The 27,535-nt window shown below is 35.5% G+C and overlaps 1 protein-coding gene across 3 annotated transcripts; it reads left to right on the top strand.

Annotated features, from left to right (window-relative positions):
* The first annotated feature begins 17 nt into the window (after positions 1-17).
* On the top strand, positions 18-24,934 carry LOC106072856 (ATP-dependent DNA helicase Q1-like). 3 transcript variants are annotated; one of them, XM_056045219.1, is made up of 14 exons: positions 18-120; positions 4,213-4,389; positions 4,783-4,962; positions 6,367-6,494; positions 7,298-7,475; positions 9,233-9,399; positions 10,315-10,396; positions 11,837-11,985; positions 14,895-15,012; positions 15,932-16,070; positions 20,106-20,203; positions 20,334-20,467; positions 22,863-22,995; positions 24,134-24,930. In XM_056045219.1, exons 3-14 carry the CDS (start codon positions 4,851-4,853, stop codon positions 24,730-24,732), a joined length of 2,037 nt encoding a protein of 678 aa, XP_055901194.1. In that variant the 5' UTR covers positions 18-120; positions 4,213-4,389; positions 4,783-4,850; the 3' UTR covers positions 24,733-24,930. The 3 variants fall into 3 exon arrangements, with proteins under 3 accessions (XP_055901194.1, XP_055901195.1, XP_055901193.1); XM_056045220.1 differs by lacking the exon at positions 18-120 and adding an exon at positions 261-294; XM_056045218.1 differs by lacking the exon at positions 18-120 and adding an exon at positions 302-793 and having other exon boundaries at positions 24,134-24,934.
* Positions 24,935-27,535: the final 2,601 nt, after the last annotated feature.

Raw genomic sequence — 27,535 nt, 5'->3', positions numbered from 1 at the left:
AAATGTGGGAGAAATATTTTTAGTCTAAACTAATTAAAGTTGACAGCATCTGATCTAGATTAGTTTAGAATCTAGATCTATGTAAAATAATAATTTTTGTCCATCCAAAATCTAGACAAGGTAGATATATCTAGATCTCTATATTTATTTTTTATGAACTAGAATGAAATATATATATTTTTTTATAGGCTAAATGTCTTTTCCAACCATTTTTAGAAAACTAATTCTTGATTGTTTTGTTGAGTTTTTTTTTTTATATTAACCAAAATGGCCGCGCCCATTATAAAAGAAAGTGTAAACTTACTTTAAGCTACCATACTAGATCTAATAATATTTTAAATAATACTATAGATTTTATACTTATTAGTCTAGTATAGTATTTTATAATGCCACACTCTATTATTTATATTATACAATATATAGGTCTAGATCTAGATTCTAGATTACCTACTATTTTAGAGAGTCTAATATTCGATCAAGAATAAATCTAGATAGATATCTAGTAGTAATTATCTAGTCAATCTAGTCCTAGACTAAATCTAGGACTAGGTGACAGGTCTAGTTAGTCTAGCTAGTCAGTAGTGGGGGGTAGTAGTAGTAGATCTACTAGTACTATCTATTCTAGTTACGTCTACTCTAGTAGTAGTCTAGACTCTAGAGTAGTTCTAGAATCTCAATCTATCTATGATCTTGAATTTTGGTTCTAGATGTAGATCTAGAATCTAAATCTAATGATTTTAGATCTAATCGATCTTATAAAAACGAAGACAAAGAATCAAGATTAGAATGTCAGGTTAGAAAAAACTGTGAAAGTAATTATCTAGATTCTAGATCTATCTATAATCTAGATCTGGATTCTACAATTCTAGATTCTAGATCTATCTAGTAAAATCTAGTTACTAGTACTACAAGTAGTTGATTTAGAACTTAGAAGTAGAAGAATTAGCACAGAAGAATATGTAGGAACATCGAAATTTCGATTACAAGATGCTCTTGATAAACTCAATAATTGGTCCAAAGACTGGGGCATGTCCATTAACACAAAAAAGACAACATATACCATATTCTCACTGTCAACAAAACAACAAACAATAAAATTAACATTAGATAAGGAAGCTTTAGAAAAAAATGACAGCCCTACTTATCTTGGAGTCACCTATGACCCGAGACTAACCTGGAAAAAACAAATAGATAAAACACAGAGTAAAGGCATCCAGAGACTATCCCTCTTGAAAAAATTAGCTGGCACAGATTGGGGAGCAAATCACAACATCCTGAAAAAGACCTATACCAGTTATGTAAGACCTGTACAAGAATATGGTGCCACAGCATGGGGCTCAGCAGCCCAAACCAACCTTAGAAAAATAGACAAGGTTCAAAATATTGGTCTAAGGATAATGACAGGAGCAATCAAAACAACACCCATAAGAGCTATGGAGGAAACGGCTGCCCTGATCTCTCTGGATGAAAGAAGAGAAATAAAAATCCTTTCCCAATTCACAAAATTGGAAACCTTGGAGAGGCACCCACTCAGAACAAAAATCCACAAAACTGGCACAAAAAAACGTCTCAAAAGGACCAATTTCATACAGGAATCTCTAAACCTAAAAAAGAAACACCAACTTGAAAAAATTACTCTGGAATCCTCGATACACTATAATGAATCTCCACCCTGGGACGAAAGCCCTCTTCCTACTATAAGGGACCATATTGAAAATATAAAAAGAAAATCTGATTACAGACCAACAGAGCTCAAGGAAATAGTGAACTGTTTTCTACATACCAATTACCCTAGCAATCAGTGGATCAGAGTTTACACAGATGGCTCATCCCATAAAGCCACCACAAATGGAGGAGCTGGAATACTTATTGAATGGCCAGATGGAGGAAAACTAGAAAAATCCTTTGCAACTGGAGAGCTCTCTGACAGTCACAGAGCAGAAAGGGAAGCACTAGCACTAGCTGCTACCATGCTAGCAAATCATCCAAGTTCCCCTCACAGTCAGATTGTCTTTCTAACAGACGCAAAAACAACCCTCCAAAGCCTGCAAAACTCTGATTCCCCTTATATTAAAAACCTCAGAACAGCACTCACAAAGCTCAACCACAACAGCAAAAAAACTGTCATTCAATGGATACCAGCTCACATACAACTAGCAGGAAATGAGAAGGCTGACACACTCGCCAAGAGTGGGAGAACAAACTCACAAGTAAACTCTGCTCTCTATCCAGAAGAAATGAAGAAATTAATTGTAGATAAAATAAATGAGAAATGGACGAGCTCCCATCCAAATCACAAGAAAGATGATGCTTACTATAAGCTATCCCGACAAGACCAACATCTAATCTTTCGACTCAGGACCGGACACAACAGAATGCGACAACACATGTCCCGGAAGCTCAAAATTGGAACCAGTGAAATCTGCCCATGTGGAGTATCACCAGAAAATGCCGACCACGTCCTCCAAAACTGCTCTCTCGACCAAGAGGCCCGTATAAGACATTGGCCCCAAATCACCCCAATAGAAAGAAAACTGTATGGAGAGCTCCCTGATTTGGAAACCACTGCGCAGTTCATCTCATGTATTGGTCTAGTCATATGAACACTCCAACATAACAATGAGAACGATGAAGAAGAAGAAGAAGTAGAAGAAGTTCTATTATATCTAGTCTATACTATACTATAGTATAGTATAGCCTATAGATAGTTATAGCAATAAATAATACATTTGATTGCTAGATCTAGACTTTGTGTTTTAAATATAATAAATAATATAGACCTAGGCTGACATAGACTCTAATTACTGTTCATGGTTATTGTTGTACCATAGGATACAAAAATTAACACTGAAAATATATAGATCTATCCATGGGCAAGAGGCTCTGTGTCTTAGCGGTAAAGCACTTGGCTTCCAAACTGGAGGTCCTGGGTTCGAATCCTTGTGAAGACTGGGATTTCTAATTTCGGGATCTTTGTGCGCCTCTGAGTCCACCCAGACTCTAATGAGTACCTGACATTAGTTGGGGAAAAGTAAAGGCGGTTGGTTGTTGTGCTGTCCACATGACAACCGTTGGCCACAGAAACAGATCATCTGCCCTTTAGAACACAAATAGGGAACTTAACTTTACATCCATGGGCATTAATTTTTTTTTAAAGCTAAAAGTACTTTGTACAACTGTGTCCCTATGAAACATTACCATCACAATGTCAGTAACTATATATTTTCATATCTTAAATTCCTTTCAATAAATCATTTACTTTTCACACCTGATATACAAACCCTAATTGTGATCATGACAGGAACACTTGTCACTTGCATACTTTTCAAAAAGACTCTGAAACTCAATCAGCTAGTTGACAATGAATGAATTTTTTGAACTACTGAACATTATATATATATATATATGTAAAAATTATAGCTTTTATATAGCGCTACTTTCATGCTTATAGCATGCTCAGAGCGCTACGGTCCAATCCAATATCTGGGAGAAGGTTTTCTGTGCTGCCTTTAGGCGCCCAGTAAACACAACTTGCCTGAGTCGAGTGTATTCTTGAGATCTTTTCATAGGTAGCCGAGCCAAGGCTAGTTCAAGCGTACTTAGTCTCTCGACCACACTAGAAACAAATTAGATAGTCCTGCGCTGCACAACAGACTGCCTATATAGATTCTATCTCAGATAGGAAAATCTCTAACACAAAAAAAACCACCTCCTTCTCTCTAAATAAAGTCATGTCATGGACTTCAACTCCCAACTCTCTCAAAATCTTTCAACTATAATCAGTTTACCCCAAATTTCATTTACACCTACTATCATTCTTGTATCACTGTTGTCCTAGATCTCACCTCCTCATGTTAGCCATGGTCAGCCTTTCAGGATGGCTGCCTGGTCATGTGATTTGTGCTCTGGACTATCGTTCGGACTTATTGATGGCCCGGGTTTAAACCCTGCCCGCTCCCATCACCCATAGTCTAGGAAGTAAATTTTCTTCAACTCTGAAGGAACATCTGAAACATATAAACATTCAACAAATCATGCTATTAAGACACAGGTCTTTGATTTAATTTTCTTGACATATAAGGCTAACTTCTTTAAAGTACAGCTAACCTTTGGTAATTTAATGTTTTTGATAATCCAACACCAGCTCAGTATGCTAATTTACCATTAACCATTTAAAGTTAAAAAAAAAATCTTTTTTTTTATTTCTATTAGACTACAAAAATGAACTTTGTAAAGTGGAGAGTGAGCTGTCTTTGTTGGAAGTGGAGCTACAAGAATTGTTGGAAAGACAAAGTAGTCTTGTGAACAGGCGAGCGGAACTCAAGCTGATTCTTGAACAAAGTGAATTAGACAATCAACAGAACCAACATATCAAGTGGGAAGGAACAGGTTCTGATCTTCAAACAATCTTAATATTTACTTTTTGGTATCACAAATAATTTTGTGTCTTTGAAAGTTCTTTTTTACAAATCTTCTATTCTATTCAGCCTGTGAATTCTTGGGCAAAACCTGGGTGGGTGGACACGGTTCTCGAAAATGGCTCTAACCTTATTGCACTTAGAAAGTTGCACTAAACAATAATTAATACAAATATTTCCCACCTGACAAATATATTATTCTAAGTCTAAATTTATTGAGAATTAATTACATGATTGAAACAAAATAATTGATGCGATTTCACTTAATAAAAGCTTTTTTTTTTTTTTATCTTATTTTTATATATTAGTTTTCTTAATTTTGAAATGGTAATAGAGAACCTGTGAAAACTTTGCTATTGCTTAGATTTCCCATGGACTGCTGAGTTGGACAACAAGTTGAAATCTGTGTTCAAACTCAATGAGCTGCGATCGATGCAGAGACAAACAATGAATGCGACTTTGGCTAAAGAGGACTGTCTCCTGATCATGCCCACAGGTGGTGGGAAGAGCTTGTGCTTTCAGCTCCCTGCTGTCATTAGCAAAGGTAAAGAACACTTAAAACACAAATGCATTTATATTTAAGAACATTGTTGAAATATATTCTCTGTTCACCTTCGCCTGTCCCTTAGTCTGTTGAACCTTTGCGGCACCACGCAAGATCTGTTAAGTCTTTCTCCATTCCTCTCTGTCTTTTGCCTTGAATAGAATTTCTTTCAATCATTCTTTAAAGTTGTCTTCCCATCGCTTTCTCTGTTTGTCTCTTCCTCTTTTTTCCGAGTACTGTTCCGTGAAGGAAGATCTTTGCAAACCCTGAGGACCTTGCGATATGGCTATAGAGTTTAGAGAGTTAAGTTTGCTTTTTTTAACAGTAGCTAGCAGGTCATTGTGGGGTCTGATTGCTGTATTAATCCTGTTTCTAATCTCTTCATTTGTGATGCTGTCTTTGTAAGTAATATCAAGGATCTATCTGTTGCATTTCTAGAATCCCTCTCTCAAGATTTGACGTAATTGTCCAAGATTCGCAAAGATATAAGAATGTGGCCATATCTAGTCTGATTTTAGTGTCGAGGGCTATGCCTTCGTCTTTGTTTTGAGTGCTGCTGTGGACTGGCCAGTAATTCAGGTTAGGTTCCTTCATCTGAGACAATAACTCCAATGTATTGAAAACTACTGACACTTGTCAGCTTTTTGCCTCCAATACTAATGTTCCTTTTAAAGCCCTGTTGGCCATTGCTCATAATTTGTGTTTTTTTTCCGCATTGTTTTGCATACCATATGCTGTTAAAGTCTTGTCCATGCACATCACACAGTCAGCTAATTCTTTTTCTGTCCCGGCCAGACCTTCTAAGTCATCCGCAATGCGCATCTTAGTAATACTTTTTCCTCCAATGCTTACAAAACCTTCATAGCCCTCAAGAGCATCTTCCATTATCCATTATGGGAAGTGTGGTTGCGAGGCTAAGTAGGCTTGAACTTGGCTACCTATGAAGGGGGCTCGAGGTTCGACACTTGACTCGAGCAGAGTTGTGTTTACTGAGCGCCTAAAGGCAGTACGGAAAACCTCCCAGATACCCCCTCCCCCACTGGTCCACAAATGAGATTGGACCATAGCGTATTGAAGATTCCATAAGCATGAAAGTAGCGCTATATAAAACCCATAATTATTATTATTATTATCCTTTCAAGGAAGATATTGAAAAGAGTTGGTGAAAGTTGGCAGCCTTGTCTCACTTCAAATGTGGTTTTAAACCAGTCTCTAATGCTATTGTTCAAGAATTCTCTATTAGCTAGACGAAAAAAATTAAAAGTAATTTCCAATAAACATACAACTTTGAAGTCAACGTTTTCTATAAATATTCTCTAATTCTAACTTAAATACCATAGAAGGCATTAAATATACATTAGTTTACTATTCTATTTGTTTGAGAAATATTTGTTTTATCATCAGGTCTTACTCTTGTGATTTCTCCATTGGTATCTTTGATGGAGGACCAACAGATGGCGCTGGAGCTGCTGAAAATACCTTCTGCTATCTTCACGTCTGCCACTTCTAAAGAAGAAGCTAAACATATTCAGGTATGTGCACTTGTGGGGAAAAGAAATGTCTGCATACACACTGTCACACAATATTTTAGTGTTTAGTAGACTATATGCATCTCCTACAATTGATAAAGGTTTTGGACTTGGTGAAATAAATTCAAATGATTCATAGATTGTATATAATCTCAGGCTTTCGTTACTGCAATCACTTCATTTAATAAGTTTTGGAGCAGAATGAATAAATGTATGTGGTGAAACAAATATCTTTGACAATTGCCAGGTTGTAAATAAGAGCTATAAGAAAAAAAACTTTCACCACTTTGTAGTGTCTGTCACCTATCCTAATACATTGATTATTGCTTATAATAACTGAAGTTGTTTGGTGACATTATCATGTAGCAAGCAATATTTTTCTTCTAGCAAAGCTTTAAGTAACTGAGGGGCCTTAATAAAGACCGAAATGTTTTTTTCTCAGATACTCATTCCTTCCTAAAATCCTAGAGATTAAAAAAATATATAATATAAAAAATATCTAGTAAAGTATAAATTTGAGAACTGCATCACCTGAGAATGCCAAGCATTTCCTTCATAGGTCCCTATCGAGAGGCCAGAACATGATATGGGCCAAAAAACCCTCCTGTAGAGAAAAAAAAACACCATGCAGTTCGTCTGAAATACAGGATTGCTGGTCGGAATCTTTTAATATAAAAATTAGAACAAAGTAGAAGAATTGAGATTGCAGGTGTGTATTAACAAAATGAGATGATTTATGTGATTGCTATTTCATTTGATATACATTTTATAAAGATTTTTTTAAAATTTTTGTATTGGACATACAGGAAGATATGGTCACAACAAAAGGTCATCTTAAACTTCTGTATGTTACGCCTGAAAAACTGGCCAAAAGTAAAAGGTTCATGAACAGACTTGAGAAAAGTTATGCCGTAAATCACCTGACTCGCATTGTGATAGATGAAGTGCATTGCTGTTCTCAGTGGGGGCATGACTTCAGACCTGGTATGTAAGCTACGCTTAAAAAAAAAAAGGTGTTAATTTTCATTATTCTGATTATCATACATTTCAATTTGCCTTGTGTAGAGGCCGGTGTAGGACACTGGCCCCAAAACACCCCAATAGAAAGAAAACTATATGGAGAGCTCCCTGATTTGGAAGCCACTGTGCAGTTCATCTCATATATTGGTCTAGTCATCTAACAATGACAATGAAGAAGAAGAAATTTGCCTTGTGTAAATTATTCAGGAATAATGATTAAGAAGTAAAGAAAATATAGAAGAAAAATATAAAGACAAAATTAGATGAGTACATTCCCTTTCACTTTTCTCTTAGTCCAGTGTTTCCCAAACTGTGTTCTGCGCAGAACCCTAGTGTTCCGGGGAAGCCTTAAAAGGTGTCCCATGATTCATGAACTACTGGAGAATAAACTTGTAGGCCACCACTTGAATTAATTTCTCTTAAAAAATAAGTAAAGTGATCCGCTAAATACAGGCCACCACTTGAATTAATCTCTCTTAAAAAATAAGTAAAGTGATCCGCTAAATACTTCGAATGTGCGAAGTGTTCTGTTATGGAAAAGTTTGGGAATCACTGTCTTAGTCTGTTGGACTGTTGTCACACCACACATGTTTTTTCTATCTTCACTCTTCATTCCTGTCTTTTGTTTTGACTAGAATCTCTTGTAATGACAGCCCCTGTCCATGCTTTGATATTACTTTACCATCCCTTTCTCTGAGTTTATTTAGAAAGTTTATTTTGTATTTTGAAACATTATCTGCTTTTTGGTATAGAAGGCTCAAAAGTAAAGTAGCAACTATACATAAAACACTGAACCATAATCTTCAAATACAAAAACAAAATTTAATAAAATACTCCGAAAGACACAAAGATAAAGGCACATTCCTCGTCCCATATTCTAGGACAAATTTGTACAAATACTCCTTCTTCCCTAGTGCTATTAGAGCATGGAATGGGTTGCCTGAGCTAGCCAGGAAAACCAATGACTTGGCAGAATTTAAGTCATTGGTTAGTATGCATGACTAAATGCATGAAGCGTAGGACGTAATCATCTTCTTTTTTGAAGTAACGTCTGTATTATATAAGATAAGATAAGAATGTTCTAGTCTTTTCTGAATATTTTTCCTGATTTTTTTTTATCCAACTCAAAATAATCGTAAACAAAACAACACCTAATATCAAAAGAGAAGTGGATTAAGACAAAGAATACACAAGTTAAAAATAGAGAGTGCAAAAGAATTACTGCCTGGTTGTGTAGTACACACTATGGACTTTTGTTACGATGGTCCTGAGTTCAAATCCTGCCTGCTACCAACTCATATTGAGCTAATAATCTTTCTTTCTGAAGGAACATTCAAAAGCTTTAAAATAAAGGGGAAAAAAAGTAACCATTTGTTTGGTACATGCTTTCTTGGTTATAATTATAATAGTAGTCAAGCTGAAGTTCCATTTGTTTGGATCAATAAAATTATCTTATCTTCTTCTTCGTTCTCATTTTTATGTTGGAGCGTTCAGATAACTAGACCAAAATATGCGATGAACTGCGCAGATCCAAATCAGGGAGCTGTCCACATAGTTTTCTTTCCATTGGGGTGTTTTGGAGCCAGTGTCTTGTTCTGGCCTCTTATCTTATAATATTGAAGACATAAATCTAATAATTTTGTTATCTCAGTGACTTTTTCTATTTTGATGTTGTTTTTCACATGCTAAGAATATTTTATTTCTAAACTTTTTTTTTCCAGATTACAAATTTTTGGGCATCTTGAAGCGCCAGTTTCCTAATGCTCCCATTTTGGGTTTGACTGCAACAGCTACAATCAACGTTCTTGAAGATGTGAAAAAGATACTGAACATTCCCAGGGCTCTTTTATTTAGGGCTTCCTTCAACCGTCCAAATTTATTTTATGAGGTAAATAGTTTATAAAAAGTTTCGGAAGTAATGTAAACCAACATTGTTTATAAAGTTAAGAAGTTTTGGATAACATTGTAAAGATGTTACAGTGCAAACAAGTAGTACTCTGTTTTCAAATAATATAATGCACTAAAAAAAAAAAGTAAAGTTCTCATCTCAGACCTGTCGATCAATGGGGCACATGATGTAAAGGTCATCTGTTTCTTTGGCCCAGGTTTAATGAAGGTGTCATGTAACCAGCACAATGACCAATGGTAATTTTACGTTTCCCCAACTAATGTCAGGTACCTATTGAAGTCTGGTGGATTCAGAGGTGTCCCAAGACTCCTGAAATTCTAATTCAAACCGAAGACCCCTTCGTTTTTGGAAGCCAAGCTCTTTGCCACTCATCCACCTACCCCGCCTTCCAAACATAATAATATACTAAACATTTATATTTTATTGTCATACAAAGAGAGAAAAAATCAGATCAGATTGTGCTAAATTTTAGCTTGAGAGTTGGATTGGATCTGACTGAATCAGATCAATTGGATCTTATCTGATTGTGCAAAATTTTAGCTTGAGAGTTGGATTGAATCAGATCAATTGGATCTTATCTTATTGTGCAAAATTTTAGCCTAAAATAAAATGATTCCTCTCATGTCTTTTTTCTTCAACCTGCATTTGCACCAGCCTGAGCACTAGTGCTGCCAACTTTGACCAACTTTTGTTTTACGTTTTCACCCTTGAGTGTAAGCTAATAAATGATTTCATTGCCAAGGCAACTAGGTTTCATTAAACAAGGGAAACAACTTCTTGAAACAATGTAATGTTGTTGCAGATTATTTCAAATTAAATAGTTCTCACACACACTGGAGTAAAGTCAATCTGTTTTTATAAAGTCTCAATACTTTTGATCTGTTTTGATACCAGGTCCAGGAAAAGCCAGCTACTCAGAAGGATACCATGGATAAAATATTTCATCTCATTAATAAGAGGTTCAGAGGTCAATCAGGTGAATTATTTTATCAAAAGTTCTTATAATACATTCTTAAATTCTTTTTTTTTTTAAATTGTTCTGGTTCTGGGGAGTTAACTTATCACCAGGCCAATAGTTATTCGTGTTATGTGTCCACTACGGCTGGGGCAATTCAAGCCAACTGCAGATTTTCAATAACAAATGAAAAACTTGGGCTCACATCCTTGACCTTGAGACTGACAGCAGAGCACTTAACCCAGCAACTGTAAACCTAATGTTATGAGTGCAAGCCGCAATGAATTCTGGGATTTTAACAAAATGTCAACTTGTATGGCATCCTCATTTCTTATTTTATCTTATACATTACTGACAATGATTCCTTCAAAATGTTCTATGTCGTAATCATGTTAACTGGACACTTAAACCCTACTAAGTCATTGGTTTTCTCGGCTGATTCGGGCAACCGGTTCCATGTTAAAATGGTTAGGGTTAAGGTCAAAATGGAAGAATGAGCACTTGTACAAATTTGTTCTGGCAGATGGATGCCTGAGTCCATCCATTTCTAATGGCTGCCATTAGTGACACTAGTCTTATCTTATCTTATATAATACAGACGTTGCTTCAAAAAAGATGACTTTAGTGACATTACAAGCTTTAACATCTGCCTCAATCAAGCATTGATTTATCACAAGTCAATAGATTTCTAACAAACAAAATTTACTTGCCTACAGAAACACTTACTGGTTTAAAAATTATTTATATATTTGTATAAATAGTGTATAAAACAACTTAGGTACTTGGATCTTCCATGCTGTTCTATGCATAGGGTGGCAATCTTCTCCTCGGGGATCTGTCGTAGATAACTACCTCAGAATCTTCCTTTCTACTGCTTACATATTTTACGTCTTACTAGTTTAGAAGGTGCAATGCTAAATGCTTCGGCCTACACTATTAACTTACTTATTTAGACTTCTAATGACAGATCTTTGCACTTTTCAGGGCATTGGGTAGCAAGCTGTCTCCATAAAAGTTTGTCACTAACAATGTCTAAAATATTTAATTGAAATATTTACAGATAAATTTTTTTCACTTTAAAGACATTTCCACTTTTCAGGTCTACTACCAGATTTGCCACATAAAACAACTCTTTTTCTATTTATTTGAATTTGAAGAATGTAAATAATACGCCTTAAAAACTTCGCAATTCCAGAATGGATATATTTCGTAATATCATATATATTCATAAGCTTTTGTATCAAATCAGTGTTTATGTTCATTAAGGAATCGTCATTTTTTTTTAGTGTTTATTAGATGTAAAGAAATTTGGTTTCCCCAAACCTTCTAAAACATTTCATTGAACCTAGTTGACTTGTGCGCTCCTGTGTTTGATGTGCCATCTTGTCCAAGCTTTTATTTCATCAGTAGCTTGTTGGTTTTAGTTAATTGATGAAATGTCCTTTTTTTTTCACTGTTTAGGAATCATCTATTGTTTCTCACGCAAGGACTCTGAGGAAGTGGCCACTGACTTAAAGTCTCGTGGCATCAAGGCAGGCTGTTACCATGCTGATATGACAGCACAGTCTCGGAGTGCAGTGCATCGAAAGTGGCTTTCTGGCGATGTTCAGGTGGGTGCAACAAGAGGGACATTAAGGGTAGCTCTTTTATTTCAATAAGAGTTAGTCCCCCTTAATACATCATTTAAGTCTCTGTTAACTGTATACAATTGCCACTTCCTCTTGAGCCTTTGAGCTGACCAGTGTACATTATTGTTAACGAAATCTCCATATAATAGTTTTGTTGTTATGCTCTGACTGTGTTACTCAAGAGGAGTGTGCCACTTTATGGGAATGTATTTTTCAATAACGAGCTAAGTAGACTTTATTTATTTGTTGTTAATAAGTTGGTTTATGTAAATATTAAATGTCTGCTTAGTCTCTTATTGTTTCCTATATGTGTTTTTTTTCTATCAAGACCAGATTTTGTCATGATATGAGACGGTAGTGTGTCTCATGGATGACGGTCCTTTGACTGTTAGGACCTGTATTATATTATTGTAAGCCATCGTTTTGTTTTTGAGATGAGACATTATTGTGCCTCTGTGATGGCGGTTGTTTGATTATTTTGAACTGAACTTGTCCTACTATTTTGATTTTTTTTTTTCATTATTTGACTTGCTTTTGTTGGCCTTTAAGTCTATTTTCTTTTGTTCCTAAATAAACTCTTTATTAGCTGTAACTGAAATCTCATTGTTCTTACTTGTATGTCTCAGTAAGTTCTATATCCAGAGGCCATAATTAATAGCCTGGGTAGTATAATTTGGGACCACGAAATATCACTGGACTAACTTGCCAGTACAGCAGCAGTCACTGGTCTTATGACCTAACCATAATACAAAGTCACAGTGGGGAATGTTTTTTGAACAATGTAAATTTACATGAAATATGATTCAGTTTTTGATTATTTTGGGAAAGAAAAATGAGTTAATAAAATTAATTTGTTGTAAATGATGGTTGGTGCAATAAAACAGTTTCTCCTAATAAAAGCCTTATGCTTCTGATCACCCTGTGCACCAGTGAAACATTTATGGAAAAAATGGCGTTCGAGCAAAAACTAAATGTAAAAATTTGGGGCATCATTTAATAGGACTGTAATATCTTACAGACGTTACTTCAAAAAAGAAGATGATTATGTCCTACGGGTTATGCATTTAGTCATGCATATTAAGCAATGACTTAAATTCTGCCAAGTCACTGGTTTTCCTGGCTAGCTCAGGCAACCCATTCCATGCTCTAATAGCACTAGGGAAGAAGGAGTATTTGTACAAATTTGTCCTAGCATATGGGACGAGGAATGTGCCTTTATCTTTGTGTCTTTCAGAGTATTTTATTAAATTGTGTTTTTGTATAGAAAATCATATTACATCAATATGACTTACTATCCATGGCTGATCTTACCAAATCTAAACCTGGGACTCTCATTTTCTGTCTTGCCTTAAACTGGAAATCTAAAAATATTTAGAAAAGAGAGAGGTGTTTTGTGATCACATGAAGGGCAACATGAAAGAAAATAGTATTTCAGCAGAAGTGAACTTTCTGCCCAAAGTGTCACATGAGGGATGTTTAACTATAAAGTCAAGGTCTTGTTGATGTTATAGAATTCTACAATCATAGAATTTTAAGGAAAGTTAATTGAAGCTCACAGTTTCTTATTTTATGAGCTGCTTTGGCTGCTTTCAAGAAATATTGCTTAGAAAATATTTACATTTTGTGACCTCTGTAAGACCATTCAACTTATTTTATTTGGGAGTTGATTAGCTCAAACTATCAATTGGACTTAGGTTTCTCAAAGTAACATAACATCTACATGTCCTTTTAAGTAACACATTGAAGAAACAGAGTTTTGAAATTGATCCTATCACAGTTTTATATCTTCGAATTCAGTCAAATGAAATGAATACGCCACAATGAACAAACATTCGTCACTTGAATCTGTGATCTAAGTACTACGATTGTTTGACTGACTAAACAGAACGCTGTCTATAATAAACAAAGCTCAGTGTACCATTGAATAATTACCGTTAACTGTTAACCAATGACTACTAAGACTAAGACTGCTTTATTGATCCTTATGGAAATTTGTTGTGATTACAAGGACTCTTTTCTTATATAAAGACAACACAACAGAAAGATACACATAAATAAAACAGACACACAGGCATCTTGGTCCTTTTCTTGTTTCCTGATCAACGAGTGGCGTTGATATAGTCTGACCGAGTAAGATACGAATGAGTTTTTGTACTGCTCTGTTCTTGTTTTGATTGACAGTAGTCGCCCACTTCGCAATGACCTGACGTAGATCTGATGGAGCGGGTGGCCGTTGTCTTCCAAGATTTTTTCGATTTTTCTTAGACAATTGTGTTCAAAAAGTCCCTTTAAATAGGGTAGTGTTGTTCTAGACGCAACAGGTTAGATGAAGCATTGCCTTGCCAACAAGTTATTCCGTATGTTAGCAGATTTTGTATAGTGGCGACATAAAAAGTTTCTAGGATCTTCTTATTTATTTTAAAACTATTGAGTTTGTATAGAAAAAAAAGTCGGTGGGCTGTTTTCTTTGTCAGAGTTCCAATGACCTATATATCTTGCTTAGTTTTAGTCTTTAGTCGCACAAAAAACATTTCATCGGTGATTACATTAGTCTTCCTCCTTCCTTTAAACTTTCATTTATAATTTTTTTTTCTTTGGTTACCTGCATACTTGTTTACCAAAATATATCCTCAAGGACTTCCTGGTGTTTATATTGACCAAAGACACAAATAACTTGACCCCCTAACTTGACCTCATAAATAACTTGACCCCTACCTAACTTAACCTCATAAATAACTTGACCCCTACCTATCTTGACCTCATAAATAACTTGACCCCTACCTAACTTGACCTCACCCTACACACTCGGTAGCCGTAATGTGCTGTCAAATGCTGCTGCACTGATTAGACTTCTGCTTTGATTCATGAATAGCTTCACTTTTGTCTTGCAGGTTGTTGTGGCCACAGTTGCCTTTGGGATGGGAATAGACAAGCCTGATGTCAGATTTGTTATCCATCACAGCATTAGCAAGTCCATCGAAAATTTGTATCAAGAAAGCGGACGAGCAGGTGAGCTATGTTTTTTTTAATGAATAAATCAATTCTGCTATGTCATGAGACTGGGATATGTCAAAGTATTCATTCAACAGCAAGTCAGCAACTTATAATCTCTATTAATAGAACAAAACTATGAGTTCAATGTTAAAACTAAATAGTTTGAAGGTAAACTCCCACAGCCAGCTTCTTCTCTTTTTCCTCATTTCCATTTAAATATTTTTATAACTTTCTATTCACACCTTCCCAGACCATAATAAATTACAGATTTTTTTTTTTAAATTAACACATGAAACAATTTAACTACCATCACCACAACCTTAAATAAATTGTTCTACATTCATTCTTACTGATGACAGATTTCTTTTTGTTATCTGCAAAACTAATGTGTGTGATGAAGTCATTCAGCTTTAACTTTGTGAACACTTAGATCCTCCGTTTGGTGCTTTAGACGGAAACAAGCTGTCTCCTTAGAAATCTGTCTCTCCATGTGATGGCCACTACTTTGAGATCTTCTAACAAGGTGCAGCTGCATGTTATATGAGTATTCTCATTGACCTGTCGGCATTTTCCTCATGTTTATCTTTGGGTTGCAATATTCTTTCTGTCAGAGAATATGTTCTGCAAGCCTCATGCGATGCTTGGTCACAATCTTTCTAAGTAGTCAAGCATGTAATCTGAATAGGATTTCTCTGTTTTGACCTGATTAACTATCAAGATTTACAGAATTTCATACAATATTTTGTCAAATATTTCCCATTGACTTAAGTTTGGTCTATCAGCAGTTTTAATCTTGACTTTTTATATAGTTTTCTGCTCTTTCATTAAATATACTCTACTGACTTCCCTGTAATATTTTTTCAAAACATGAAGTTTATTGAATTGCAAATAACAACTAGATTCACTAATTCAATTTATTCTTTGACTCTTAAAGGTCGAGATGGCCAACGGTCAGACTGTATTGTCCTATACAGATTGGCAGATGTCACACGTCAGAGCTCAATGGTCTTCACCGAACAGACTGGGTTACCAAACCTGTATGGCATTGTCCAGTACTGTATAGATGTAGCAAAGTAAGTCAGTACTGTATAGATGTGGCAAAGTAAGTCAGTACTGTATAGATGTGTCAAAGTAAGTCAGTACTGTATAGATGTGGCAAAGTAAGTCAGTACTGTATAGATGTGGCAAAGTAAGTCAGTACTGTATAGATGTGGCAAAGTAAGTCAGTACTGTATAGATGTGGCAAAATAAGTCAGTACTGTATAGATGTAGTAAAGTAAATCAGTACTGTATAGATGTGTCAAAGTAAGTCAGTACTGTATAGATGTGGCAAAGTAAGTCAGTGTCAGGACTGAGTTCTGGTCAGCCTGGGTCTCCTGTTTACTGTAGAGGAGAAGGGGGGCAATTCAGGTGGTTGATTTCAAAACTGTTATTGTTTTGGGTTGTTTTTTTCTATCACACATAAATAATAATATTAGAAATTAAGTGGCAGGAATATGTTTGTTACAAGTAACACAGGTCAAATAGTGAGCCATCTCACTTATATGAACACTTAAATGTTACAAAAATACATGTATTACATTTATATCACAGTTGCATAAGATTACCCAAGAAATCACCTCAAAAACTTTCAGAGTCAGCACAAAAAATGGTTGCTTATTGAATGGGCACGATCATTGTTAAAAAAAACAAATCGCCCTATGCCTTTCCTGTCGTTTTGGTTAAGAAAAAAGATTCAACAGTACGTACTTGCATAGATTTTCGGAAATTAAACGCGGTTACCAAATTTGACGCGGAGGCTATTCCAGACCAAGAAGATCTTTTCTTACAACTTAATAGTGCCAAATTTTTTACAAAGATAGATCTAACAAAAGGCTTCTGGCAAATACCAATAGAAGAGAATAGTAGGAAGTACACTGCATTCAGGGTACCAAGTGGTCACTTTCAATTTAAATATCTACCGTTTGGTCTGCTTAATTCTCCTAGTTTTTTTAATCGGACTGTTAGGACCATTCTTAAAGGACTGGAAAATGTTGTGTTTTATTTTGATGACATTTGTGTATTCGGGCATGACTGGTCATCACACTTAATAGCACTAGAGAAAGTGTTGTCCAGGCTAAAAGAATATGGGTTTACTATCAAGCCAAGCAAACTCGAAATCGCGTATCCTAAAATAACTTTCTTGGGTAATATTGTAGGTGAAGGAAACATATACCCAGAACCCAATAACAGAGACAAGGTATTAAATATAAAAGCACCAAAAACGAAAAAAGAGGTTCGATGTTTGCTAGGTATTGCTAATTTTTATAGCAGATTTATTCCAGCGTTCGCGGAAATAGTATTTCCAATTACTGGATTGTTAAAAAAAGGGACACCGACGAGGGTCAATTGGACTCCAGAATGTGACCGGGCATTAAGAAAAATTCAAATGTGCATGACACGAGATCCTATACTGAAATTACCAGACGTTAATAGACCATTTATTGTGCAAACAGACGCGTCGGACATAGCCATATCATGTTGCCTTTTGCAGGAAGTAAAAGGAATATTCCATCCTGTTAAGTTCTTGAGCAGAAAACTGTTGCCCAGAGAACAACGGTATTCTGTAATAGAGAGAGAATGCCTTGCCATTGTTTGGGGGGTGCAACGCTTGTCCAGATATTTATATGGCGCTAAATTCACAATTCAGTGTGACCATAGACCACTGGCCTTTTTGAAGAGCGCAACATATGGGAATAATAGAATTTGTCGTTGGGCTCTATTATTACAATCATTTAACTTTAATGTAGAACATCTAAAGGGCAAACTAAATGTAATTGCTGACTTTCTATCTAGACTAACAGAATAGACCAACATGACATTGATTACAGATAACTGACATTTAATAGTTATTCATTTCAAAGTTATTTGTTTGCTAGGATTGGGGATATGTAATTAACCGCCTTTTACAAAAGGTAGAATATATGTTTGCACACTATTTTTTGTTTACATGTTGATATATATATATAATTATAATTGCTTAGTATGTTGTATATAACATTTACATTTAGGAAAATATGCTTGTTCACTGACTATTTTTTTTTGTTTACATGTTGATATATATGGATATATATATTTATACATATAATTATTATTGCCTAGTAGGTTGTGTATAGTATTGACATTTCATGTGGATACATCGTTTTTTTTGTGTTTTTTTTTTACAAACTGTAGGCTATGTTTTAGTACCAAGATTACTTTTGTTTGCATGTTGATATATTTACGTTTGGAAAATCTCTTTATTGGAAGTTTGTCTGTTTTAAATGAACCCAGAAACAGACAAAAATTAAAGGGGGGAGAAATGTCAGGACTGAGTTCTGGTCAGCCTGGGTCTCCTGTTTACTGTAGAGGAGAAGGGGGGCAATTCAGGTGGTTGATTTCAAAACTGTTATTGTTTTGGGTTGTTTTTGTTTGGTGAGATGTTTTGTTGAACAATGTAACTCATGATAAAGCGGTGTGTTTTTGTTCCTAGTCCAGGACAGTTGGACTTTTTGGATATATATAGTCTAAGTGTAGACTCTAACTATTTTTCTGTATTATAGTGAAAATAATGTAATTAAACATGTTATATGTCGGTAAAGTGGCATTCTGAATCTTATTTTGTCATTGTACGTGTCATTATGGTATTATCCAGGACTTGGGTACATTTAGCATGACACATACAGATATTAGTGGAAGTAGTCCTTGACAGTCAGTACTGTATAGATGTGGCAAAGTAAGTCAGTACTGTATAGATGTGGCATAGTAAGTCAGTACTGTATAGATGTGGGAAAGTAATTCAATACTGTATAGATGTGGCAAAATAAGTCAGTACTGTATAGATGTGGCAAAGTAAGTCAGTACTGTATAGATGTAGCAAAGTAAGTCAGTACTGTATAGATGTGGCATAGTAAGTCAGTACTGTATAGATGTGGGAAAGTAATTCAATACTGTATAGATGTGGCAAAATAAGTCAGTACTGTATAGATGTGGGAAAGTAAGTCAGTACTGTATAGATGTGGCAAAGTAAGTCAGTACTGTATAGATGTGGCAAAGTAAGTCAGTACTGTATAGATGTGGCAAAATAAGTCAGTACTGTATAGATGTAGTAAAGTAAATCAGTACTGTATAGATGTGGGAAAGTAATTCAATACTGTATAGATGTGGCAAAATAAGTCAGTACTGTATAGATGTAGTAAAGTAAATCAGTACTGTATAGATGTGGGAAAGTAATTCAATACTGTATAGATGTGGCAAAATAAGTCAGTACTGTATAGATGTGGGAAAGTAAGTCAGTACTGTATAGATGTGACAAAGTAAGTCAGTACTGTATAGATGTGGGAAAGTAAGTCACTACTTTATAGATGTAGCAAAGTAAGTCAGTACTGTATAGATGTGGCAAAGTAAGTCAGTACTGTATAGATGTGGCAAAATAAGTCAGTACTGTATAGATGTAGTAAAGTAAATCAGTACTGTATAGATGTGGGAAAGTAATTCAATACTGTATAGATGTGGCAAAATAAGTCAGTACTGTATAGATGTGGCAAAGTAAGTCAGTACTGTATAGATGTGGCAAAATAAGTCAGTACTGTATAGATGTAGTAAAGTAAATCAGTACTGTATAGATGTGGGAAAGTAATTCAATACTGTATAGATGTGGCAAAGTAAATCAATACTTTATAAATGTGGAAAAGTAAGTCAATACTGTATAGATGTGGCAAAGTAAGTCAATACTGTATAGATGTGGCAAAGTAAGTCAATACTGTATAGATGTAGCAAAGTAAGTCACTACTTTATAGATGTAGCAAAGTAAATCAGTACTGTATAGATGTAGCAAAGATTTGTACATTGTTTTTTATTTGTTCAGATAACTCTGCTTTCAAAATACCCTGCCACACACTCTGCCATAAGTCATTTTTTTTTATGCAGCCACCACAAACCTTAAAAGATTACCTTAATTTACAGTATAGAAGGAAACTCACTGCATTTTCTACTCATATAGCAAGGTATCTCAGATCTTAAGACTCTTTGATTATTAGACTAAAAGATGATAATTATGGGACTCTAAAGTTACTTTTCTGGGTGTCTAGATGCCGAAGATCCTTGATAGCTCGTCATTTTGGTGAAGTTTGGGAGAGTGCACAGTGCGATAAGATGTGCGACCATTGTGACCGGGCCCAATGTCAAGGTCAGTTCTGCCAGTTCTTATAACATGATGCTTTTGATGGTTAGCTGTAACTTTTTTAATAACTACAGGATTTTATTTTTCTGTTGAAAAGCCTGTGTTATCTTATTGTTGTGCCCTTTGAACTCTGTAGTGAAGGTCAAGGATGTGACACATTACTGCAAAGATCTTGTATCAATATTGGACGCAGCTGCTGCCACCCAGCAGAGAGTCACATCAGCCAAACTATTGGATGCTTGGTATGGGCGTGGCCCTGCTGGTGTCAAGGTAATTAAATCCTTTTTAGTTATCACGGGGGTAAAGAATGACAGTAGAAATAGTAGTTTGATTTATTTGGAGTGTTAAAGGTAGATAAGTTCGACTGTAAACTTTGCTGATGTCTCTGGAAGCTGGGAATGTACCCATTTCAGACCTTGCCATTTATAGAGGCTGTACAACAACCAACGCTTTTACTATCTTTGACTATATCAGGTACCTATTCGAGCTAACTTGATTCAAAATACAGAATTACAAAATCCAAATCTTCTCATGTATTCAAAATCAACACCACTTGGTTAAGAAGCCAAGCACTTTGACCCCAGACAGAATGTACTGCTTTGAAAATAATGTGAGACAACTTGTTGACTAGGAAACATCAAAAGGATAAAGAAGTTTGTAGTTGCTCACTGAACTCTTTATGTTGTGTCTGTTGTTGCGGTGTTGTTATTAGATGTAAATGCAGAAATTAGTATTAACTCACACTCAGGTCTTGCGGTTCGATCACACACTCACAGCATATGTTGAATAACTTGATAATTGCTTGTTCAATTCGAAAATATTCTTTAATACACAAAGAAGGGGTACAGTCCAATGTCAACAGTTACTAACAAACTTCACTTCTTGCTTAAGCTAAAAGGAGTGCGTCTTCAACTGTCGTTTCTATCCCAGAACTACTTCTGTCCAAATAAAGTGCTATTTAAAGTCGTGTTGCTAAAAGGAAATCCCCGATTAAACTAATCCCATTCTAAACCTATAACACTGTTCTGTTTATGTGAATGTTTTTGTTTTATTTGAGAAAAGAGTCCATGGAATCACAACACATTTCCAGTAAGGATCAATAAAGCTGTGTTAGTCTTATCATTTCTATGAGGGCCTGGCTGAAAATTGTTCCTATTCTATGCTGATAATTTTTATTCTGTGCTGCACAAGAAATAGCCAAGAAAATGAATGTGTGTCTAGTGGTCGGGGGAACTCTGGGTAGGATTATTGCAGACGAAAAAGTGGCACATAGTAAATGTGTCATTAATGTTCTTGCTGAGAGGCCAAAATTGCTTGGTTACAGATTGGCCACCTCCCCCCCACTATTCCTCAAAAGAGATTGGGCTGTAACGGTCTGAGCATGTTATAAGCATGAAAGATGCACTATATAAAGTTTCCCCTTTCAGACCTTGTGATCCATAAGGCAAATGATGTTATGGTCATCTGTTTCTTTGGCCAATGGTTAACAAGCAGTGTGTCATGTGACCTGCACAACGGCCAACCGCCTTTACTTTCCCCAACTTAAATCAGGTACCAATTAGAGCTGGGTGGACTCATGGGTGCCGTAAAAATACTGAAATTTAAAATCCCAGCTTTCACAGAGATTCGAACCCTGGACCCCATGTTCGGGAGCCAAGCTCTTAACCACACCGCACCCCCACTATTAAAAATATTTCCTTTTTAAATGTCTGCTGAAGGCAGTAGTTAAGAAGTGAGTTGAGGTATATTGTTGAAATTATTCGACATCTCGTAAACTAATTTGTTTTCATAGTTTTCTACATTGAAATAGAAAGCTGTATAGATCTGTTCAATAGGGATAGGTCTCTTGTCTCTGAGCTTCAACTATATGAAAACAAACATACACACTTCCTAATACCAGTTAGTTCATCAGTGTGAAGAATTCTGTTGAATACTGAAACTTTTCCACCTGCCAAATCATTGAATCATTTCTGCTTTTAGTTCAATTCCCACTGTTCTTTTCTTGACAGATTTTTCACCAACAATGTTGCATGTGTTTAACATTTACAGATGGTTGCTTTAGTTATTGGCATGTTGTTTTTTACAGTGAGCAGTGTAGAGTGTTAACATTGTGTAGTTTCAGTGAAATGGCACTAAGGCCATTGTACATCATCATCTAAAGACATTTAAACTTCAAGTATTCAGCTACATCCTAGTACAGAGCTGAATACTCTGCCTATAAACCTAATCTTATACTTACAAATCAGAGTCTTTCTAAAGCAATGACTATTTTAGTGCTTTGTAACTGGTGAGGTTTCTAGACCAATTCATTCATGACACTGTCAAAGATTCATTTGCACATATTCCTGGGATGGCTGCCTGGTCGTGCGGTTTGTGCGCTGGACTGTCGTTCGGATTTATCGACGGTCGAGGGTTCAAACCCTGCCCGCTCCCATCCCCCGTCGTCCTGCGGGAGGTTTGGACTAGGAAGTAAACTATCTTCAACTCTGAAGGAACATCCGAAACATGTAAAACATTTTACAAACATTCCTAATAAATGTCTCCTTTGGAGTAGCCGTGAATTGTATTTTGCCTCTTTTTTTTTTTTTGTTCTCTTTTGACTAATCTGTGACTCAGTCACTGTCATGTGATTAAACATTTTTTTTCACTGTGGTTTTTGTTTCAGGTGAAATCAATAGCAGCACCATCATTAGCCAAAGATCAAGCTGAAAGAATTTTAGCCCAGCTGCTTGTTGAGGGCTACCTAAGGGAAGATTTCCACTTCACAGCATACAGTACCATCTGTTACATAATACCAGGTACATACCATCCCTTACATAATATCAGGTAGCATCTGCTATTAATACCATGTCAGTACTCTGTTATATGGAGGTGTGGTGGCTGAGTGGTAAAGTTCTTGGCTTCTGAACCAAGAGGTCCAGAGTTAAAATCCTGGTGAAGATTGGGGATTTTTTTATTTTTGAGATTTTAAGGGCCCCTCTGAGTCCACCCAGCTCTAACATTAGTTGGGGAAAAGTAAAGGCAATTGATTGTTATGCTGGCCATATGAATTAGTTGTAACTATTGTTAGTCTAAGCCTATATCAGGTGCAGACCTAGTATTTTTTATAACATATGAAAGAAGGTAAAGTTCCCCTTTCAGACCTTGCGATCTATGGGACAGATGATGTAAAGGCAATCTGTTTCTGTGGCCCATGGTTAATGAGGGTGTCATGTTGCCAGCACAGTGACCAACTGCCTTTACTTTTCCCCAATTTATGAAAGGTACCCATTAGTGTTGGTGGAACTCAGAGGTGCCTTTAGATCCCGAAATGAAAAATCCCAGTCTTCACCAGGAATTGAACCCAGGACCCCCGGTTCAGAAAGTCAAGCACTTTACCACTCATCAACCACACCTCTATTTAGGCATATATCTGCAGGAAAGATTTTCTTTACCTTATTCAAATTTTCACAAAAAAACACGAGCTATTCTATGTTTAAAGAAAATGTTTCCATTTACTTTTATTGTCATTAGTTTATTTTGACAGGGTAAGAAAAAAGACATGAATACATAATGATTTCATTTAGAATTTAAATTTTGGAATGAATCAAACTAAATATTGATTTGTGATCAGTGACTTGTGTTAATGAAGAACTGGGTTTAAAAATCTTAATTTCTTTTTTTATATTCTTGGGTTGGAGAATCAGATGAGTGAGAGCTTTGAATTTTCTGTATGTATTCTATCCATCCATCCCAGTGGCGCTACAGCCCATGGAGGGCTCTGGCCTGCTTTAACACATCCTTCCATTCAGATCTCTCCTGGGCCTTTCGTCTCCACGCCCTAACCCCAAGCTGCTTCAGATCTGCTTCCACATCCTCAATCCATCGCATTCGGGGGTCTGCCTTTGGGTTCTGTATGTATTACTCCTTCATAATTTACTGTTTGTTGGTCTCCAGGTCCTAAAGCCAAGCTCCTTCGCAATGGTGGTGTTAAGGTAGCAATAGACTTTGTACAAGCATGTGATCAATCATCAAAGAATACAGTCAAGGATGGCTCAGCGGCTCCATCCTCTGACACACCCCATAGAGTGAAACACAAGAACAACTCTGAGACTTCCAATGTCAAGGTGCAGAAAAATAAATTGAATTCAAAAGGCACAACTTCCAAATCTCCTGTTACTAGAGATCCATCTTCTTTATTAACAAACAGCAAACTTGCTACCAAAAAACTTATGCTGGATCACCACGGCGGTCCGGCTAAACCTTCTGAGACCCACTCCATGACTGACATTGAGTTCAACTTTGACGATGAAGATGAAGGTGGGTCGAAAGAAAGGGTGAGAAAAGTCACCAGCCAATCGGATATTTTAAATTCTGACCACATAATAAAGACATTGCCTAAAGGGGAGGCAAATCCTGCATCCAAACGAGGTCACAATGATGAGGATGGAGTGGCTTCAAAGAAACTTAAACTCATCTCAAAATCATCGTCTGACAGCGAAGATGATCTGAAAGACTCTATAGTTATAAGTGAAGATGATGACTTTGTCCCTTGAAGTTGTGTAGACCTACAGTTTAATATTTAATGTGAGCAGGACATGTGGGGAGTTTCCTTTATAGGGCATCTATTTAAATTTGCTTGGTTAAAAGTCAAATCAGCCTTTTTTTTTTTTTTTTTTTGCATTTCATTTTGTGAAAATGTTTTACAAGTCTTAAAAAAAAAAATATTACTGTTCAATCAAGGTGTTCTGTTTTATCTTTTTGTATTTACTAGGCTATGAATGTGTATGTTAAACCAACCAGACAATAGGCGACATGAGGCAATGCAATCAGACATGTTTTAATATTGTTTTGTTTTTTTTTTACTTCAGAACTCTGTACGTGCAACTTTTTCTCTGACATGGATACTCCTTTTTTAGAAAGACAATGATATAGTTTGTACAAAGCTTATAGCAATGTTTCAGCTCAATATTTTGTCTATAGTTTTGATAATGAATGAATTTGAAAATTTCAATCAGTCAAATATAATTTAGAGTGCAGCTTTGAAACTATCAATTGATTGATTCTTACATTTTTAAAACAAAAATTAATTTTAAAAAAAGCCTAATGGTGATCTAGAATTTTTAAAACTAAAATTAGTGAATCATTCTTGTCGCTAAGCAGGTAATTATATTAAACCGAAGCATCACTTATTTATATTTTATAATTTTTTAATAGCCTTAGATTTTTATATTAACCGAACAGGCTATTGACCACTTAATTATATTAAACCGAAGCATCACTTATTTATATTTTATAATTTTTTAATAGTCTTAGATTTTTATATTAACCGAACAGGCTATTGACCACTTAACAAGCTTGTGACCTAGATTTTTATATTAACCGAACAGGCTATTGACCACTTAATTATATTAAACCGAAGCATCACTTATTTATATTTTATCATTTTTTAAGTCTTAGATTTTTATATTAACCGAACAGGCTATTGACCACTTAACAAGCTTGTGACCTAACGTAACATGAGGTGTGTAGGATATGTTCTTTGACATAATGAATCGCCTGCCCCAAAGAAAGCAATAACATGGAGGCAATATCCAGGAAATGGAAACAAAGATATAACATGGCACCACTCCTTCATGGACGATCTTTAATATTGCTGTGTCGATGTGCTGAACAGCGCTAGACTATTGTCTTTTTTTTTTAGTTGGTTTAACAGATTGTTTAACTGTGCTCTGAATTGAGAAAAATCCAGACTTTACTGTTAAAAAACTTGAATTAACAAGTTTTCAACAACCATCCCGTGGAATAAATATTATCTTTTTTTTAAACCTACTTTTTAAAGCTGATGAAAAAATAATTATTACCAAATTCCTGTCAGAGATAATTGCCTAGAAAATATCTAATTAAAATAAATTCAAGCAATTGAAAATATTTCAAATCATGAGCAACGTTTCAACAAGATAACATTAAACATTTCAGATTTGTATGATTTTTTTAAACATTGGGTCTGCAGGATAGTATTTCAAATTATTTCATGCACCACAAGAAAGAAAGATTTAATGCTGCAGGAGTGAATGATTGTATAGAAAATACACTAAACATGCAAAAATAGCTGGTAGACAGAGATCTCTCATCATAAAGGCTGTGGGAAACACGTGTTAGGTTCAAAGAAAAGCTTTTGCAGAAAACGGGCAGAAGACACAAAGAAAGCTTAAATAGATCTCCAGCAGACAATGGCTATGTCTGTATAATATGTGGGAAAATATGCAGCTGGGTTTGTGTAGTCATGTGAAACACTGCACTCAATCTTTGGAATGAAAGACCTTGCCACTATATCTCACTCAAATGTTGCATCAGTTCTACTTTTTTTTTTGTTTTCTTGAGTTGAGGAGTCCCAAACAGAGGAAGTATATTCTGAAAATGGTTTAACCATCCTTCTTATTTCCATTCTTATTTGATTTGTAAATAATTCTGTTATCACAAATGTGCACTATTTCTTTGAGCCCTTCAAATTTTTATTTGAAAATAAATCAATAAAAAATGTTTTCTTTTCTTCTTTCAATCAATTCCTATTTCATGAAGCTGATGGTGGTCTTAGGATTTCTCATTCTATTCGTTGCTTGTCTTCCTTCATTATTGGAAGGAGTCTTTCCAGTAAGCTTCTTACAATCCATATCTTATCTGATCTTATCTTATAAATTACAGACGTTACGTCAAAAAAAGATAATTAGGTCCTACACATTTCATGTGTCAATCTAGTCATGCATGTTAATCAATGACTTAAACTCTGCTAAGTTGTTGGTTTTCCTGGCTGATTCAGGCAACCCATTCTATTCTCTAATGGCGCTAGGGAAGAAGGAGCACTTGTAAGAATTTGTTCTAGCATTTGGAATAAGAAATGTGTTTTTCTGAGTATTTTATTAAATTTGGTTTTTGTATTTGAAAATTATGATTCAGTGTTTTATGTATAATTGGCTTCTTTACTTTTGAGTCTTCTCTCCTGAAGGCTTTCTAAATTTACTGATTTTACTAAAGGTGTAACTCTAGTCAAATGTGAATATTTGTTTATGAGTCTCACTGCTCTATTTTGTGTCTGTTCCAGTTTCTTAATGTTTTCTTGAGTTGCAGGGGTTCCAAACAGAGGATGTATATTCTATTATTGGTCTAACCAAGGTTAAATAACATTTTAGTTTTATAATCTTAATTGATTTATAGAAATTTCCTTTAATAAGCCCTAATTTTCTAGGAAAATCATTCAAAGTACAAAACCTTTTTCTACCCATGACGAAGAGTGTAAGCTAATAGCAGGAATTGAAAAAGTTCAACTAATCTGAACATCGACCAACACATATGAACAGC

This window comes from Biomphalaria glabrata, chromosome 10 (genome assembly GCF_947242115.1).
Source record: "Biomphalaria glabrata chromosome 10, xgBioGlab47.1, whole genome shotgun sequence".
Classification (NCBI taxonomy): Eukaryota; Metazoa; Mollusca; class Gastropoda; family Planorbidae; genus Biomphalaria; species Biomphalaria glabrata.
This window is presented reverse-complemented; position numbering and strand designations above follow the sequence as displayed.